Consider the following 19,454-nt stretch of genomic DNA (forward strand, 5'->3'; position numbering starts at 1 on the left):
GATCAGGCAGACCCTTAACTTTGTGTCAGTTTTCCTGGGCTGCCATAACAAAATGCAATGTTCAGCGTGGCTTAAAAAAAAAAAAAGCCAGGTATTTTCTTCCACAGTTCAGGAAGCTGGAGGTCCAAGATACATCAGAAGGTGTATTTTCTTGTGACATCTCCTTGGCTTACAAATGGCCACCCTTTCATTGTGTCCTCCCTTAGTGTGTCTTCTGTGCATGCAGAGGTCTGGAGCCTCTCTGTGTCCCAGATTGCCTCTTATAATGACACCACTGAGAGTGGATCAGGGCTCACCCTAATGTACTCATTGTAACTCCGAGAGCCTTCAAGGTTCTAACTCCATAGAGTCACCTTCTGATACTGGGATTTAGGACTTCAGCCTATCAATTTGAAAAGATCCAGTTTGGTCATTAGCACTCAGCCTGCTGGACCCTTCAAACTCATGTCCTCCAGGAAAATCCACTTCCCTCCCCATACCAACAGCCTCAAGGTCTAAACCACTGTATAATCCACTCCAAGTCCCAAACTCACCTACTATCATCTAAGTCAAGAGTAATTGAGATTTGAGACATGATTCATCTTGAGGAAAACCTGTTTTCTTCCAGCTATAAACCTGTGAATGCAGACACATTGCCTGCTTCCAGAATACAATGGCATGGGGAGAGTTTAGATATTCCCATTCCAAAAGAAGGAATTGAAAAAAGGAAATGGGTCACCTGTCCCCAAGAAGTAAAAAATCTAGGAGGGAAAATTCCCTCAGATTTCAAAGGCTTGAGGGTTATGCTCTTTGACCGGATGTATTGTCTTCTGGGCCTAGCGGGGTGGTGTCCCTGCCATGCAGCTTCCCCTGGAATGCCATTGTCAGGTGGGAATCCTGTAGTACAGATAATCCTTAATATCCTTAATAGTATGCCCCTCCCTCCCCTCCTCCCCCCCCCCTCAGTATCTCCTGCTGTGTAAGGTGTTCCCTTCCCAGGCATCCAGGTGTCCCTCCTCCTCTACCTCGGAATGTTCCATGTCATTACCTGTACTTCCGCTTTCTTGCGGCCATCCCCATAGTTTACTCAGATGTTTTGCCTGGAAGAACCAGGCACAAGAGGGCCGGTATCCTATACAAATTGGACCAGAAATGCATTTGACTCACAAGTGCAGATGATGAGATCCACGTTTGTCACCGTTGGAGAGACAGGTGACAGATGAGCAAGGGCAGGAAGTTAGAATGATCCATGAGGAATGGGTTGGAGTTGGAGACATCGGCCTGAAGTCATGTTGGCTCTGTATGGACACAAATCGCCCCCCACACACGTTTCTACCTATGTGCACATGAGCGGTTCAGCACACACATGTATGTTTTCTTGGTGTTTGACCTGAGAGGGCGTGAACACAGTGACACCCAGGAGCAGTGAGCATACCTAGTGTCCATGCCTTGGTCCATGACACGGTTCCCCCACAGCAGCAGCCAGGGGCTGCCTGGAGAGACGGTGCAGCCTGGACTAGGACAGGACGTGTATGAAATCAGCCTGCAGAGCTGCGGTGCTGTAAGTCAGGACATGCTAAACAACTCGGTTTCTAAAAATGGGCTATGTCAGAGGGACACGGGAGTCACCCAAAAGAGCTCCTCATGGTCAAGTCGGAACACCTTGATTTTATTTTATTTAAAAAAATTTTTTTAACATTTATTTATTTTGTAGAGACCGAGAGACAGAGCATGAGCAGGGGAGGGGCAGAGAGAGTGGGAGACACAGAATCCAAAGCAGGTTCCAGGCTCCGAGGCATCAGCACAGAGCCTGACCTGGGGCTCGAACTCACGAACCGTGAGATCATGACCTGATCAGAAGTTGGCCGCTCAACCGACTGAGCCACCCAGGTGCCCCATGAAGTTGGATGTTTAACCGACTGAGCTACCCAGGTGCCCCTATATTTATTTATTTTTGAGAGGGAGACAGAGAGAGACAGAGTGCAAGCAGGGGAGGGGCAGAGAGAGAGGCAGACACAGAATCTGAAGCAGGCTCCAGCTCTGAGTTGTCAGCACAGAGCCTGATGCGGGGCTTGAACCCACAAACCGTGAGATCATGACCTGAGCCGAAGTCGGACACTTAACCGACTGAGCCACCCAGGCGCCCTGGAACACCTTGAATTTAAACAAGAGCAGAAGAGGCAGTATTGGTTGTAACTCAGTATCAAACAGATGTGGAGTCTAAACTGATAAGAGGAAATCACTGAATAAAATAATAGAGAAAAAAATATCTCCTTTTCTGAAGAGTCCACATAATGTAGAAATTTTATCCTTAAGAAAGTAGAACATATAATTCCTATTGTAAAGGTGGGCTGCACACAGTGACTTCTTTGCAATGAGTACAGTATGAAAAGGGGACACCTAAGTTTCGATGACGGGTCCTCATGCACATGACCTCATCCACAGATCGCAGCCCAAGAAAGGCAGGGCGGTCCTTAATCTGTCTGCCACAGTTTTCCAAGAAGTACACTTAACAGCTAGACCCCTGGCAGCAGCCCAGGAATCTGACATGTGACCGATGAAGGAAACAACTGCCTCTGATTTCGGATCTGCAGAGCTGGCATTGACACTAACCAGACCCAGTGGCCCAGGGGACACTGTTAGGGTGCAGCCTACCTAAACCATCAGTGAACAAGGATATACATTTAGGGCAGTCTTAGAATTGAAACTTCCTAGTGCCAGTGACTTTGGCTACACCATGGAAAGTTTAAACTTTCCTCTAAAGGGATAGGTCCCACTGATTCTTCTCAAGCTGACATGTCGCTGGGACCCATCTGTCTTCATTTGTGAATATTCACTTTCCAGGGGAGATGGAATTTTGGTGCCCTTCTTTCCTTGTCAGAAATGGAGTCCATGTTGACACTTTCCAAAACTGGTTTTTAAGAGTGAGTTTTGAGGAGAGCTCACTAAAAAGCTAATCACTACCTAAAAAAAAAAAAGTACATGGTGTAGTTGTGTTGTGGAGGCACCAAACTCATATACCAGTGGGGCTTCTAGGTGGGGTCTGCCTCCCTTTGCCAGAGGTTCCAAATGACAGACTCATTACTCTCAGAGACTTGTGCCATCTCCCAAACTCCAGGAGTCCAGGAGGGGCTAGACCCCCTTTTATGTGATGGGAAGCCAGAGACACAAGGATTTTTTCCCTTTACTCCTGGACAGATTAAGCACTGTGAACCTGTCCATAGATTTTCACTTTAATTTTCACTGGAAAATAGGACTCTCAATTTGGTGGGGTTATAACAGCCACACATATTGGCATAAGACAAGGTGATTAAGACTGAAGCCTCTAACTTGCCAACGGAGAGCACATCATGTATGTAATAAAACTTTATTTGGTGATCATGTCTCCTCTGACTCCTCTTTGCTGTGACAGTTTATCGGATTTTCCTCATTTTTGACGATCATAATAAAGACAAACCTTGAAGTATATGTTACCTGATATGTAATTGCTGTGCTACATTGTTAAAGTGTTTTATTTATTATTATTTTTTTAATTTTTTTTCAACGTTTATTTATTTTTGGGACAGAGAGAGACAGAGCATGAACGGGGGAGGGGCAGAGAGAGAGGGAGACACAGAATCGGAAGCAGGCTCCAGGCTCTGAGCCATCAGCCCAGAGCCCGACGCGGGGCTCGAACTCACGGACCGCGAGATCGTGACCTGGCTGAAGTCGGACGCTTAACTGACTGCGCCACCCAGGCACCCCTGTTAAAGTGTTTTAAATTCCATACAATATTTTTCACTTTTCTACTTCAATTTTATTTTCAATGTTATTCTTATTTTTGACTATTCTTATTTTCTATTTCAATTCCTGTAGGTCTTGAAAAACCTCTTACAAACAAGCATACATTTGACCCCTTTCCTTTGGAAGTTGTACCATTAGTATTTGTTGGTTTTTCAACCTAGAAATTTCAGCATGATTTGAAAAACTAATCAGTCTTTTTGGCTAGTACATTAAACTCTTTCTTGACAATGTAAGGACATTATGCATAAATCTCACAAGAGCCCATGATTTTATTGGTGATATATGTTTTTAAATACCTACAGCCCTTTAATACAGTACATAGATCAACAACACTATGCCCACTGATCACATTTCTGCATGCAGCGCAGACATCAATGCACAGAATATCATCAGACCCCCCAGAGCCCCCATCTGCTATCCCTCTCAGTCACCACTCATAGGGTAAACACTGCTGGGACCCCTACCAGCATAGGTTATTTTTGCCTGTTTGGTATTTCATATAGTAGAATAATAGAGCATGAACTCTTTTGTATTTGACTTTTTTCATTTCTTATGTTGTTTGGGAATTTATCCTTCCATATTATTCATCCCCTGGCATTGCTGTATAGGATTCCATTTTAGGAATATCAAACAACTAATCATTCCACTGTTACCAGGAGTGAATCTAGAGAAACAAGATTTAAGAAAGAGATTTCTGAATGGGTTCTTGAGTAGAAACCAAAGAATTAGATTTCAAATCCCTTTAGATTTATTTATTTATTTATTTAAAAAATGTTTTTAACGTTTATTTATTTTTGAGACAGAGAGAGACAGAGCATGAACAGGGGAGGGGCAGAGAGACAGGGAGACACAGAATCTGAAACAGGCTCCAGGCTCTGAGCTGTCAGCACAGAGCCTGATGTGGGGCTCGAATTCACGGACCGCAAGATCATGACCTGAGCCGAAGTCGGACGCTTAACCGATCAAGCCACCCAGGCGCCCCCCCTTTAGATTTAAAAATGCAAAAGAGAGCACTGATAACCTATCACAGAATATCTTCCCTCAACACTCCTAATCAGCTACTTAAAAAAAGAAAAAAAAGTATCTGGGTGAACATGTGTTTGATACTTGCAAAGAATTTTGGAAAACTAATAAACATGATAACATTGGCTGGTTGCTCTTAATGTTGCTGGACAAAGAGGTTAAAGAAAAGGCTGAACTTGGGAATTTGAGGTTCCAGCTGAAGCTCCGTGTAAATAAATGACCCCAAGGCCTGTATGTGCCCTGAAGGAGACCCAAGCGTTTCCTTCCAGACCCCATCTTGCCAACGTGCCCAGGTCATCTTAACATAATAGAGAAAAATCCACTTTTTCCTGATCACAACACGTGTCTGTTTACATTGTTAACACTCACTTGACGGTCTTCAAATATCAGTGGAAACAGTTTTTCGTTTTTGTACTTTCCTTTGCCCCGATGCTCTTTATCCTGGCCATTTCCTCATGAAAATATGGTAAACATGGTGATCTGCCTTCATAACATCATGTTTCAAATGAATCAGCGCCCTCTCTGTAAGGGTGTGACTTACCTACCAAACTCCTAACTGGCTCCCAGAGACACTACTGCCCAAGAATGGATTTTTCCTCCAGCCCCACCCAGGCTATTCATTATTTAGCGGGGACATTATATTCTTCAGTTGAAGGCATGACAAGGCCACATGCTAAGCCATATTCGTATAACTTTTCCCCAAATTTCATGCCAGGTGCATTTCTTGGAAATTTATTGCATTAGATTGAAAGCCACACACTGGAAGACTTCTCTGGAATATACAGATTGTTTCCAGACCAGGCATTTATTACTGCATATAAATTCTGAACTCCTCTACTGAAAGTATTAGGAAAACTTCGATTATATAAGTATTTACAAGATAATTATATTTCATTACAATGTTATTATGATTTATTGTTTATTTTGAAGAAACTGCTCAGCATGTCCTATTTATCATTCCCTTTTGACTCATAGTGTTATTTAGAACACTGAAGGGGTTGAATTAATTGGCAACTACATTATACAAATACACACAGTTTACATATTTCTCCTAAAATGAGGGGATTTTATTATTTAAAAAAAGTTTAAGTTTATTTGAGAGAGAATTTTTATTTGAAAGAGAGAGAGTCTTAAGCAGGCTCCATGCTGATTCCACGACCCTGGTGTCATGACCTGAGCTAAAATCAAGAGTGAGATGCTCAGTGGACTGAACCACCCAGGCGCCCTGGATGAGGGGATTTTATATTCCTTGTCCATGCAAAGCACAGCCTGGGTACCCTGGAGTCATGGCTCATAAGCAGAAAGGGGCTGACAGTTGGGAAACATACAGGCACAATTGCAGTGACATTCATGATGATCCAGCTGGGATTTTCAAAAAAAGCCACAACAACTTGAAAGATGGAGGAGAGGGTGTAAAAACAGACAAAGCTGCTCACCAGGAGAAGGATGGTTTTGGTGGCTCTGGACTCCGGGGAGGATACAGAAGAAGCATTGGTTCTTCGAATATGTTGGACCTGCTGCTTGTGCCTGTACAGAAGGAAAACCATGGAGCTGCTGGCCCAGAGCATGAGCCCCAGACATAACACATCGGGGAATGATAACAACACTGCATTCAATGAGTCTCTAATTTTGTCATGACGAACCGAAGAACAGTATCCAAAATCCTTTTTGTTTGTGATGTTCTTATCACTCAATGTGCTCGTTAAGTACATAGGGAAAATGATATTCACCAGCATTTGCAGGACCCAACACAGGAAAATAGAGGGGAAAATGTATTTGGGCGCTTTAACTTTAAGCGCTGCCCACCTGGAGTTCCCAGGGCTGATGGTGATGGCCTGGTAGACGCTCAAGATGCAGATGCTACCAATGGACACTCCCCTCCCCACTCTGTGAAGAAAGGCAAGAAGTTTGCATCCAATGTCACTGAGGAAATGTTTCCGCCCAAATGCTGCCATGGTCTGGGGGACTCCTTTGCAGAGTAGGGCTAAGAAGTTGGCTACAATCAGGTGCTTATGAATGAAATCTGTGGACCTCCACCTGTACTCAGTGAAGGAAAGGATGATATAATGACAAAGAAGTGAGAAATTGCCCAGGATTCCAATGGTAGTCTGTGTTAAGAAGATCAGACCGATGGCCAGATCCCTTTTGACCATTCTCTCTGGTCCCAGTCACTGACCATTGCCTCCTGGGCTAGAACTTCCTGCATGGAAGTATGAGACATAGGCAACATGTATCAGGTCAGCTGAAATCCACTATGTTCTGCTTTCCATTCCTTGCCCCTTGGATATGCCTACTTGAGGTCTTCTTTTCACAGTAGCTTCTGAGGGCTGAATGTAGAACTTTTCCAGAGCCCTTATAATGTAAAATCACTCCTGTGAAGGCACTCACGTGAGAACTTCTTCATGCTCCACACATCTATGAGGTCAGCACTACTGTGGCTGTAGTTAGATGAACAGAACAGACACACAGAGAGGTTAAGGATCTGTCCAAATCTGCTCCTTCAGGCTGTCATATTGGTCTGCTAGACAGCTAGTTAGCTGTGTCCATCTAACAATCCAGGTCTATAGTTACTTTTGACTTGACCCCTTGTAGTTGATTTTCGAGTGGTGGTATTATATAATTTTCATTACAAGTTCCCATATACTTGTAAAGATTTATTTGATGGAACACTATCAATTCTGGGTCAAGCCTTAAATATCTTAGTGAATGTCATGCACTGCAGGCAGTAGTTTACTGCAGGAACCTGTCCTGTAACTAGTTACATGTAGTGGATGTAAGAGGAGGTTGGTACTAGGAAGGCAGAAGAAAGACTAATTTGATTTTATGTCAAGAACCCAAGTGTAATGGCAGCAATCACAGGAATTGTTGAATGATCACATGTGATGCCATAAACTTTGGAACATAAAACACTAATGCCTGATAAAATAGTGTAAGGCAGAAGCTAAATTATTAATTTCAGATGATACAATTATTAATACCTGAGTTAAGACTACTAACAACTAAGATTTGTGAATGATACTAGCATAAAAGATATTAGCGCAAAATGGCATTTGCAAGGTGTGTATTGTTATGTAGTTTATAAATCAAAGTACTAGGTTTGTGTGTTGATAGCAGAATAATTTTTAAATGGGTGGAAAGAAGATGATAGGAACCTGAGAACTGCCACCCGGAACTTAAAATTATGCCAACTGTTCCTTACCTGTTCACTTCCTAACTTTCAGAATGAATGTAGTTACACTATAATCAACAGCTTATGGATGTTTTCAGTGGAGACTCAGTTACTGTCCCCAGTAATTGCATGGTACATCCAAAGGTAGAGGAAACCTTTCAGTTCAAGCCATTATCATTTGGATACACTTTCTGCACAGGATCATATGATTCCTGTAAAGTCATCATACTCTTTACTGCAAGCATGGAGGTGTTACAGATGCACCTCTAGTAACCCTGAAATTTTAGTCTATGAATCCTATAATGTAGACTGCACAACAAATTGATTTTACAACTCAGTCTGTAAGGACTTAAAAATCTCTGTGTGTTATTACTTGCATTAAATGCCAAGAAATCACTATGAACAGAGATGGCATTTATTGCATCAGGAGCCATCAGCGATTGGTGAAGGGCTAGGACCCCATCTCCTCTTAACTAGCTCAGCTCAAGCCTCAGAATTATTCCACCTTCCTGCATGGCTTTCACAATGAACCAGCTAATATAAAGAAGATTTCTGATATGATCACTCACCCAGACTCTTGATGCAAACACTGCCTCTCAGACTGAAAGAGAAATCCTCACCGGCTCCTTCCTGCTTCCAGGAGGGGCTCAGTGTGAAGGGCATGGAAGACAGTCCATGTGTGGGAGGGGGGCAGCCAGACACTGTGATATAGCTTTGTGATCCTGTGAGGTCACCTCCCTCACAACTGCAATTATTTCATTTGTAGCCACACTGGGAATACAGTCTTGGGAGCTGAAGATGTTTCTCAAAAATTTCCCCAGTTGTTAATTACCAAAAAATGGTTATGAGTTTCTAGTTAGAACTGTGTAAGGAGACTGAGTATTTGTGAGAAGACTTTTTCCCACTTGATCCCTGTAGGTAGACAGCATCTCCTATGAAGGACATCAGGAAATACTGAGTGCTGACATGTGAGGGATTAGTGGGGAAGGATGTGTATCTCCCTGGGTTCTTCACTTCCCAGGGAAGTTCCTCTACCCAGAAACTAGTACTTTCCTAATCTTCAGACCACTGAACTGAACCATCAATTAACGTTATTTGTACAGAAACAAAATGACACAAAAATACCTGGGAACAACATGCAGGGATACAAGTAAAAGGAAGTCCATGATGTAAATAAATTATTATTGAAATCACTTCACAATCGAAGTTAGTGAATTTGGACTTGTTTGAATAATTCAGTGCCAATTCATATGAAAATTATGTAGGAAAATGTGCTTTACCCACTACCTCACTCCCACTACCCTCGCTGGCCCCGACTGCCTGTGCCTCTTTCACCTCTTTCACAGTCTCCTCCAGGTTTCCTCTCCTAACATTCTGTATCTAGCTTGTATCGCACTGTCTTCCTCCAAGGCCCAACTGCCCCACATATAAATAACCTCCTTGCTCCTCTCCCACCATGATTTTAACCCCTTCGAGACATTGTCCCATGCGAATTCCACCAACTGCAGACCACTAAGAACTTCGGTACAAAGTGCCCATCCAATCACGTGGTGAAATCTAATCCCCAGTGTGATGGCGTTTGGATATGGGGCTTTGGGAGATGCATAAATCATGAGGATGAGCTCTCCTGAATAAGAACATTGACCTTGTAAAAATGACTCCACAGAGTTCACTAGCCCCTTCCACCAGGAGAGTACACAGCTATAGGATGGCCATCTATGAGCCAGAAGTGGGTGGGCACGGGAAATGGTAGTTCTTAAAATCTCTCAGGTGACGGTAACAGAAGCTAGCGTCGAGGACCAGTTAACCAAACGCTGCCTCTCAAAGTGTTATGTGTATGTGAATCTGCATTTCTGTTGAAACAGAGTCTACAGAAGAACCCTACTCTAAGAGATTGAGATACAGCTGCGGTCCGGCCGATGAATTAGCATTTTCAACAGAGTCTCTGGTGGTGCTGCTGCTTCTCTCCCCAGAACTCTGTTTCCACAGCATCCCCCACCCAATCCCCCTTTCGGTAGCACTAGAGAGAGCAAGCAGAGCACACCTGACCCTCTTACTCGCTAACGTCCCATCTCAACACAGATGCTGTGGGTTCCTCACATGTAGCAAATGAAGAGGAAGGAACGGAACCAGCACAGGTGATTCCCGTGGGGACGGAGGGGCTGCTAGAGGGAAAGTCTGAGGACCCTCCAGGGAAGCCTGAGCGCGCAGTTGCACGTGGCAGGTCCCAGGAGGGGGTTGGCCTTCTTGGGCGGCCTCTGCGCAGGCGCGAGCTCTGGGATGGGCGTGTGGGCGTGGCTACGGCCTCGTTGCACCTGCGCGCATGTCCGGCAGGGTCAGGTGACCGTTGAGCTCCAGCAGACGCCCTTGGCCCTTCCAGGTGAGGACCTGGCTCAGAGCTGCGGCTTCCCCTCCTGGAAGGTTAGTTCTCGGGGAGTGTGGGCTGGCGGTGGCCTGGGGGTGCTTGCGGGCCCCAGGGAGGGACGGGACCGCGTGCTGAGGGCAGCTCGGCTCTGGGCTCACGGCTGCCCGGAGCCTGCCCGCGACAGGCGTGTGTCAGGGTCGCGTGAGAGGGACAGATTCGCACTAGAGTCTGGTGGCGCTTTTAACCGTGTGTCTTCGGTGACGGGTCCCAGTACCCGGTGCTGCCCTCGAGGGCGTCTAGGTTGGAATGGAGGAAGGATTTGGGTTCCCGGGTGGGGGTGGGGTTGAGGGGAGTTGCGATGTTCGCCCTTTGGTGCGCACGCACGAGGTCCTGGGCTGCAAGGGAGTGGAATGAGCGAGTTGCAGGACCCACCTGGAGAGGAGAGAGCGCGTGTTAGTGCCAAGATGGGTTTTGTGCTTCCATTTGTGGCTGCAGGTAGAGCGGAATATGAGCCCTGGTCAGTGAGCTTGGGTTGGAATGATCTTGTGGGGGTGGTCGAGGGGTCCAGATGTTGGGGGATCAGGTGTGGACTGGAGGTCCTGAGCGTGACGGGGGCAGGATGGGCCGGAGACTTGGGCATAATGCGAGGTGGGTGAGGGGGCGCGTGTAGCAGGACCAGCACTGTTGGGAGGCCTCCTCAGCTGCGGTCTGGTTGTGTGCCGGGCTGAGCCAGCCCGGTGTCCAGGCGCCGGCGCAAGTGTGGGCCGAGCACCGAGCACGCCGCTTCTAGCACTCGTGATCCACGTGGCAAGTGCAAGCGCTCGGGCCCAGACGCCGCCGGAGGAGAGCCGAGCTGCCAGCCATGTGCAGAGGCCGGACCTCCAGGGCCTCCACGCGGCCACCTCGCTTGACTCGTGTCTTCACCTGGACCCGCGTGCTTCTGGAGGAGTGGCGCGATGTCCCGGCATAAGTCTTGAGAATTGCACTCCACGTTGCCCGCCGATTCTTCTCCCGGTCGGATTTGTCTCAGAGATTCTCGCAGCGCACACGTGAAGGTAGTTTCATCCCAGATTTGTTTGAACACGAACAAGTGGAAGTATTTTAAACGGGCAACGATAGATGTTTGAATTATGTGTGTAAGGGACTGAAGCCTTTGGAACTGTTACCTGAAATGTATATTCGATGACATACAAAGATATCTTTAACCCATATAAATAAAAGCGGTTATAACACAGCCTTTAGAGAGTGTCAGCTTATTGTCACCTTTTGAGTGCAATATATGTATCCTAGGGGTGTCAGGTATGGAAAATAACGTGTGAAGGTTATCGTATATTCACATCACAAGTTTGAGCGTGCATTTCACTCTGTTATAGGACCACAGGCTTTTTTTTTTTTTTTTAATTTAGTGATAGTTTCTCGTGTTAATAAAGTGTATTGGTTAAGATAAAATTGAAAAATCATCATTTCAGTTTTCCCATGTAGTTTTTTAAAGATTTGTTTACTTTTTAAAGTTTGTTTATTTAAGGAATCTCCACACCGAATGTGGAGCTCCAACTCCCAACCCAGAGATCAAGAATCGCATGATCTATAGGCTGAGCCAGCCAGGAGCCCTATTTTTCTCCCATATTTTTTAAGAACATTTAATCTGTTCACAATGTTACATGTAGTAATGTGTTTCATTGTCTACAAAGCATTAGAATCAAATCATATCTAGAAAAATAAGGCAAGTTGAATATTTAGGTTATAAGATTAACATAATTTAATGCCTCTGTACCAAAAGTTTTCATTAAGTGATTTTTTGTTAGAATTGCTTAACACCTCTATAACACTGATCCCTAACTAGGGTAATTTTCCTGTGGTTTCCCCCCCATCCCCTGCCCCGCCCAAGATCATGTGGCAGTGTTTAGTGACCTTTACATTTGGGGAGGAGTGAGGTGCGGGTTGCTTCTGGCACATAGTGGAGTGGGAGATATAGACACATATCCTGCTATGTACAGGACAAATCCCACCACGGAGAGGTATCTAGGTCACAGGTCAGTAGTGCCAAGGTTGGGAACACTGATCCAAAGGGTCTGATGATTTTTTTTGTATAAAATTCTCATTCGTTTGTATATTGGTGGATTTTGCACGGAAGTACATGCATTTCCTTTTTCAGAAATTGCAAAGAGTTCTATCTTTGGGGGAGGAAGACAGACGTGTGGAAGTGTTGGAAGAAGGGATGTAACCTGTGAGGTTGAATTGCAGTTGGAAATTCCAATAGGAGATTCAGTTTTTATTTTTTTAATTAATTAAGTTTTAATTTACATCCAAGTTAGCATAGAGTGCAACAGTGATTTCAGCAGTAGATTTCTTATTGCACCTTACCCACTTAGCCCATCCCCCCTCCCACAACCCCTCCAACAACCCTCTGTTTGTTCTCTATATTTAAGAGTCTCTTATGTTTTGTCGCCCTCCCTGTTTTTATATTATTTTTGCTTTCCTTCCCTTATGTTCATCTGTTTTGTATCTTAAGTTCCTCATATGAGTGAAGCCATATGAACTTTGTCTTTCTCTCACTGACTAATTTCATTTAACATAATACCCTCTAGTTCCATCCATGTAGTTGCAAAAGGCAAGATTTCATTTTTTTTTTCAACGTTATTATTTTTTTGGGGGGGGGGACAGAGAGAGACAGAGCATGAACGGGGGAGGGGCAGAGAGAGAGGGAGACACAGAATCGGAAACAGGCTCCAGGCTCCGAGCCATCAGCCCAGAGCCTGACGCGGGGCTCGTCTCACGGACCGCGAGATGGTGACCTGGCTGAAGTCGGACGCTTAACCGACTGCGCCACCCAGGCGCCCCAAGATTTCATTATTTTTGATTGCCGAGTAATACTCCATTGTATACATAAACACCACATCTTCTTTGTCCATTCATCTGTCAATGGACATTTGGACTCTTCCCGTACTTTGGCTCTTGTCGATAGCACTGCTATAAAAATAGGGGTGCATGTGCCCCTTTGAAACAGCATACCTGTATCCCTTGGATATATTCCTAGTAGTGCAATTGCACGGTCATAGGGTAGTTCTGTTTTTGATTTTTTGAGGAACCTCCATACTGTTTTCCAGAGTGGCTGCACCAGTTTGCATTTCCACCAGCAGTGCAAAAGAGATCCTCTTTCTCCGCATCCTTGCCAACATCTGTGGTTGCCTGAGTTGTTAATGTTAGCCATTCTGACAGGTGTAAGGTGGCATCTCATTGTGGTTTGGACCTGTATTTCCCTGATGATGAGTGATGTTGAGCATTTTTTCATGTGTCGGTTGGCCATCTGGATGTCTTCCTTGGAGAAGTGTCTATTCATGTCTTTTGCCCATTTCTTCACTGGATTATTTGTTTTTTGGGTGTTGAGTTTGATAAGTTCTTTTTAGATTTTGGATACTAACCCTTTATCTGATATGTCGTTTGCAAATATCTTCTCCCATTCTGTCAGTTGCCTTTTCGTTTTGCTGATTGTTTCCTTTGCTGTGCAGAAGGTTTTTATTTTGATGAGGTCCCAGTAGTTCATTTTTGCTTTTGCTTCCCTTGCCTCTGGAGACGTGTTGTGTAAGAAGTTGCTGCGGCCAAGATCAAAGAGGTTTTTGCCTGCTTTCTGCTCGAGGATTTTGATGGCTTCCTGTGTTACATTGAGGTCTTTCCTCCATTTTGAGTTTCTTTTTGTGTATGGTGTAAGAAAGTGGTCCAGGTTCATTCTTCTGCATGTCGCTGTCCAGTGTTCCCAGCACCACTTGCTGAAGAGACTGTCTTTATTCCACTGGATATTCTTTCCTGCGTTGTCAAAGATTAGTTGGCCATACGTTTGTGGGTCCATTTCTGGGTTCTCGATTCTGTTCCATTGATCTGAGTGTCTGTTCTTGTGCCGGTACCATACTGTCTTGATGATTATAGCTTTGTAGTGTAGCTTAAAGTCTGGGATTGTGATGCCTCCTGCTTTAGTTTTCTTTTTGAAGATTGCTTTGGCTATTCGGGGTCTTTTCTGGTTCCATACAAATTTTAGGATTATTTGTTCTAGCTCTGTGAAGAATGCTGGTGTTATTTTGATAGGAATTGCATTGAATATATAGATTGCTTTGGGTAGTATTGACATTTTAACAATATTTGTTCTTCCTCTCCAGGAGCATGGAATCTTCTTCCATGTTTTTGTGTCTTCAGTTTCTTTCATAAGCTTTCTATAGTTTTCAGTGTATATATTTTTCACCTCTTTGGTTAGATTTATTCCTAGGTATTTTGTTGTTTTTGGTGCAACCGTAAATGGGGTCGATTCCTTGATTTCTCTTGCTGTTGCTTCATTGTTGGCGTAGAGGAATGCACCCAGTTTCTGTGCATTGATTTTATATCCTGCCACTTCGCTGAGTTCATGAATCAGTTCTAGCAGTTTTTTTGTGGAATCTTTAGGGTTTTCCATATAGAGTATCATGTCATCTGCGAAGAGGGAAAGTTTGACCTCCTCCTGGCCTATTTGGATGCCTTGTATTTCTTTGTGTTGTCTGATTGTAGAGGCTAAGACTTCCAATACTATGTTGAATAACAGTGGTGAGAGTGGACATCCCTTTCTTGTTCCTGACCTTAGGGAGAAAGCTCTCAGTTTTTCCCCATTGAGGATGATATTAGCATTGGCTCGTTCATACATGGCTTTTATGATCTCCGGGTATGATCCTTCCATCCCTGCTTTCTTGAGGGTTTTTATCAAGAAAGGGTGCTGTATTTTGTCAAATGCTTTCTCTGCATCTATTGAGAGGATCATATGGTTCTTGTCCTTTCTTTTATTGATGTGATGCATCACGTTAATTGTTTTGCAGAAATTGAACCAGCCCTTCCTCCCAGGTATAAATCCCACTTGGTCATGGTGAATAATTTTTTTAATGTATTGTTGGAGCCAGTTGGCTAATATCTTGTTGAGGATTTTTGCATCCTTGTTCATCAGGGAAATTGGTCTGTCATTCCTCTTTTTAGTGGGGTTGCTGTCTGGTTTTGGAATCAAGGTGATGCTGGCTTCATAGAATGAGTTTGAAAGTTTTCCTTTCGTTTCTATTCTTTTGGAACAGTTTCAAGAGAATAGGTGTTAACTCTTCTTAAATGTTTGGTAGAATTCCCCTGGAAAGCCATCTGGCCCTGGACTCTTGTTTTGGGGAAGGTTTTTTTTTTTTTTTAATTAAAAAAATTTTTTTAACGTTTATTCATTTTTTTGATATAGAGAGACAGAGCGTGAGCAGGGGAGGGGCAGGGAGAGAGAGGAAGACTCAGAATCTGAAGCAGGCTCCAGGCTCTGAACTGACAGCATGGAGCCCAACGCAGGGCTAGAACTCACGGACTGTGAGATCATGACCTGAGCTGAAGTCAGATGCTCAACTGACTGAGCCACCCAGGCACCCCTTGGGGAAGGTTTTTGATTACTAGTTTGATTTCCTTACTGGTTATGGGTTCAGATTTTCTATTCCTGTTTCAATTTTGGTAGTGTATATGTTTCTAGGAATTTGTCCATTTTTTCCAGATTACCTATTTTATTGGCATATAATTGCTCATAATATTCTCCTATTGTTTTTATTTCTGTTGTGTTGGTTGTGATCTCTCCTCTTTCATTCTTGATTTTATTTATTTGGGTCCTTTCCTTTTTCTTTTTGATCAAACTGGCTAGTGGTTTATCAGTTTTGTTAATTCTTTCAAAGAACCAGCTTCTGGTTTCATTGATCTATTCTGTTTTTTTATTTCTTTTTTCGTTTCGATCGCATTAATTACTGCTCTGATCTTCATTGTTTCCTGACTTCTGCTGGTTTTTGGTTTTATTTGCTGTTCTTTTTCCAGCTCTTTAAGGTGTAAGGTTGGGTTGTGTATCTGAGATCTCTATTCCTTCTTTAGGAAGGCCTGGGTTGCTGTATACTTTCCTCTTATGACCTCCTTTGCTGCATCCCAGAAGTTTTGGGTTGTGGTGTTATCATTTTCATTGACTTCTATATTCTTTTTAATTTCCTCTTTAACTGCTTCCGTAGCCCACTCATTCTTTAGTAGGATGTTCTTTAGTCTCCAAGTATTTGTTACCTTTCCAAATTTTTTCTTGTGGTTGATTTCAAGTCTCATAGTATTGTGGTCTGAAAATATGCACGGTATGATCTCGATCTTTTTGTACTTGCTGAGGGCTGATTTGTGTCCCAGTATGTGGTCTATTCTGGAGAACGTTCCATGTGCACTGGAGAAGAATGTATATTCTGCTGCTTTAGGATGAAATGTTCTGAATGTAACTGTTAAGTCCATCAGGTCCAGTGTGTCATTCATAGCCATTGTTTCCTTGTTGATTTTGCAATTAGATGATCTGTCCATTGCTGTGAGTGGGGTGTTGAAGTCTCCTACTGTTACGGTATTACTATCAATGAGTTTCTTTATGTTTGTGATTAATTGATTTATATATTTCGGTTCTTTCACGTTTGGTGCATAAATGTTTACAATTGTTAAATCTTCTTGGTGGATAGACCCCTTAATTATGATATAATGCCCTTCTTCATCTCTTGATACAGTTTCTATTTTAAAGTCTAGATTGTCTGATATAAGTACGCCTACTTTCTTTTGTTGACCATTAGCATGATAGATGGTTCTCCATCTCCTTACTTTCAATCTGAAGGTGTCTTTAGGTCTAAAGACACAAAATGACTTAGGTCTAAAGTGGGTCCCTTGTAAACAGCATACAGATGGATCTTGTTTTCTTATGCATTCTGTTACCCTGTATCTTTTGATTGGAGCATTGAGGCCATTGATGTTAGAGTGAGTACTGAAAGATATGAATTTATTGCCATTACGTTGCTTGTAGAGTTGGAGTTTCTGGTGGTGTTCTCTGGTCCTTTCTAGTCTTTGTTGCTTTTGGTATTTAATTAAATTAATTAATTTCATCTTTTTTCCCCATCACAGAGTCCCCCTTAAAATTTCTTGCAGGGCTGGTTTAGTGGTCAGAAACTCCTTTCACTTTTGTTTGTCTCGGAAACTTTTTCTCTCTCCTTCTATTTGGAATGACAACCTTGCTGGGTAGAGAATTCTTGGCTGCATATTTTTCTGATTCAGCACACTGAATATATCCTGCCACTCCTTTCTGGCCTGCCATGTTTCTGTGGATAGGTGTGCTGCAAACCTGATCTGTCTTCCCTTGCAGGTTAAGGACTTTTTTTCCCTTGCTGCTTTCATGATTCTCTCCTTGCCTAAGTATTTTGTGAATTTGACTATGATATGCCTTGTTGATGGTCGGTTTTTGTGGAATCTAATGGGAGTCCTCTGTGCTTCCTGGATTTTGATGTCTGTGTCTTTCCCCAGGTTAGGAAAGTTTGCAGCTGTGGTTTGCTCACATAACCCTTCTACCCGTATTTCTCTCTCTTCTTCTTCTGGGACCCCTGTGATTCTGATGTTGTTCCTTTTTAATGAGACACTGATTTCTCTAATCTTAAATTGTGCTCTTTTGCCTTAATCTCCCTCTTTTTCTCTGCTTCGTTATTCTCCAGAAGTTTGTCCTCTGTATCACTGATTCTCTGTTCTGCCTCATCCATCCTTGCCACCACAGCATCCATTCGTGATTGCAGCTCAGTTATAGCATTTTTTATTTCATCCTGACTAGTTTTTACTTTTTTTTTTTAATCTCCACAGAAAGGGATTCTAATCTATTTTCGACCGCAGCTAGTATTCTTATTGTCATGATTCTAAATTCTGGTTCAGACATCTTCCTCGTATCTGTGTTGGTTAAGTCTCTGGCTGCCGTTTCTTCCTGCTCTTTATTTTGTGGTGAATTCCTTTGTTTCATCATTTTGAAGGGAGAAGAGGAATTAATGAGGTTAAAAAATTAAAATTAAAAAAATTAAAATTAAAAAAATATTATGATTAAGAAATTAAAAAAACACACACACACACAAATGGAATGAATGATGCTAGATCCTAGGTGTGTTTTGGTCTGGGTGTTTAAGTTGCTTGATGGATTAGAGAAAAAAGGGGAAAGAAGAAAAAAGAAATTGTTTGAAAATTTGAAAAAATGATTACACTGAAGTGGACTAAAATGAAATGATGTAAGTAAACTAGAATTTGAAACAATTTACACAAAAGTGAAAAATATAGTAGAAAAAAATTAAAAATATTTTTAATAAAAATTAAAAATGATTTCTTTCTCTTTCTGTATTCAAGAAAAAAGAAACAAAAAAGAGAAGATAAAAAAGGAAATCGTTTGATAATTTGAAGAAATGAATATAGTGAAGTAGAGTAAAATAAAATGATGGAATCAAATAGAATTTGAAAAATTTACACAAAAGTAAAAAATATAGTAAAAAAATAAAAATATTTTTAATAAAAATTAAAAATAAAAATGAATTTTTTCTCCTACTGTAATCAAGAAAAAGGAAATGAAAAAGAGAAAAAAGAGAAAAGAAAAGGGGAAAAAAAAGAAAATTGAATAGATTGGCCTCCTAACAGACTGAAATACGATTGAAATTACTTCGTTTTTCCCCTAGAAGTCAGACTATGAAGTGCTTTATAGTCCATAAACTAAGCAGGTGTTGAGACTTCTGTTCTTGAAGAGTGAGGTTGGCCCAGTTGGGCGGGGCTTAGTGTAATGGCTCCATTGTTCCCTAGTTGGCGCCACCAGCCTATTGGGGTGGATTGTTGTGGCGCTTGTAGGTGGGTATGCGCATGTGCAGGAGCGGTGAAAATGGCGTCACCCAGCTACCCAGTCTCTAGTATTGGAACTCTCTTCTCCCTGATCAGCAATTGCTCACCTGTCCTTTGTCTTCAGCTTTCATTCATTCCCCACTTTTATGCTGTCCCTGACCAAGCCCCAGGTAGTACCTCTCTCCTGAGTTTGGTCTCAGATGCGACTTCCTTCCCCGGCCCCCCACTTCTGAGGTACTGCGGCTTTGACTCATTGGAGGGTCTCACCGAGCAATGGCCGATTGCCAGCCCGCCCCAGAAAAAGTTCACGAGATAGTGTAGCAGCAGCATTTCAGGGATTATGGAAAATCACAGCACACATCTGACACCAGGCTTCACCCTTAATGACCTTGTTCAGCACCAGCAAATGCGACCATTGTCTGGGGTCTGCTGGGCCCAGGTGGCCTCACAGCCTCTACCAAGTGTCCTAAC

The 19,454-nt window shown here is 43.0% G+C and overlaps 1 protein-coding gene across 1 annotated transcript; it reads right to left on the reverse strand.

Moving 5' to 3' along the window:
• Positions 1 to 5,984: 5,984 nt before the first annotated feature.
• Positions 5,985 to 6,938, reverse strand: LOC147573795 (vomeronasal type-1 receptor 4-like). Its single transcript, XM_086688662.1, has one exon. It carries the CDS (start codon positions 6,936 to 6,938, stop codon positions 5,985 to 5,987), a length of 954 nt encoding a protein of 317 aa, XP_086544788.1.
• Positions 6,939 to 19,454: the final 12,516 nt, after the last annotated feature.

The sequence above is a fragment of the Puma concolor genome, chromosome E2 (assembly GCF_028749965.1).
Source record: "Puma concolor isolate L17-30 chromosome E2, mPumCon1.1.hap2, whole genome shotgun sequence".
NCBI lineage: Eukaryota > Metazoa > Chordata > Mammalia > Carnivora > Felidae > Puma > Puma concolor.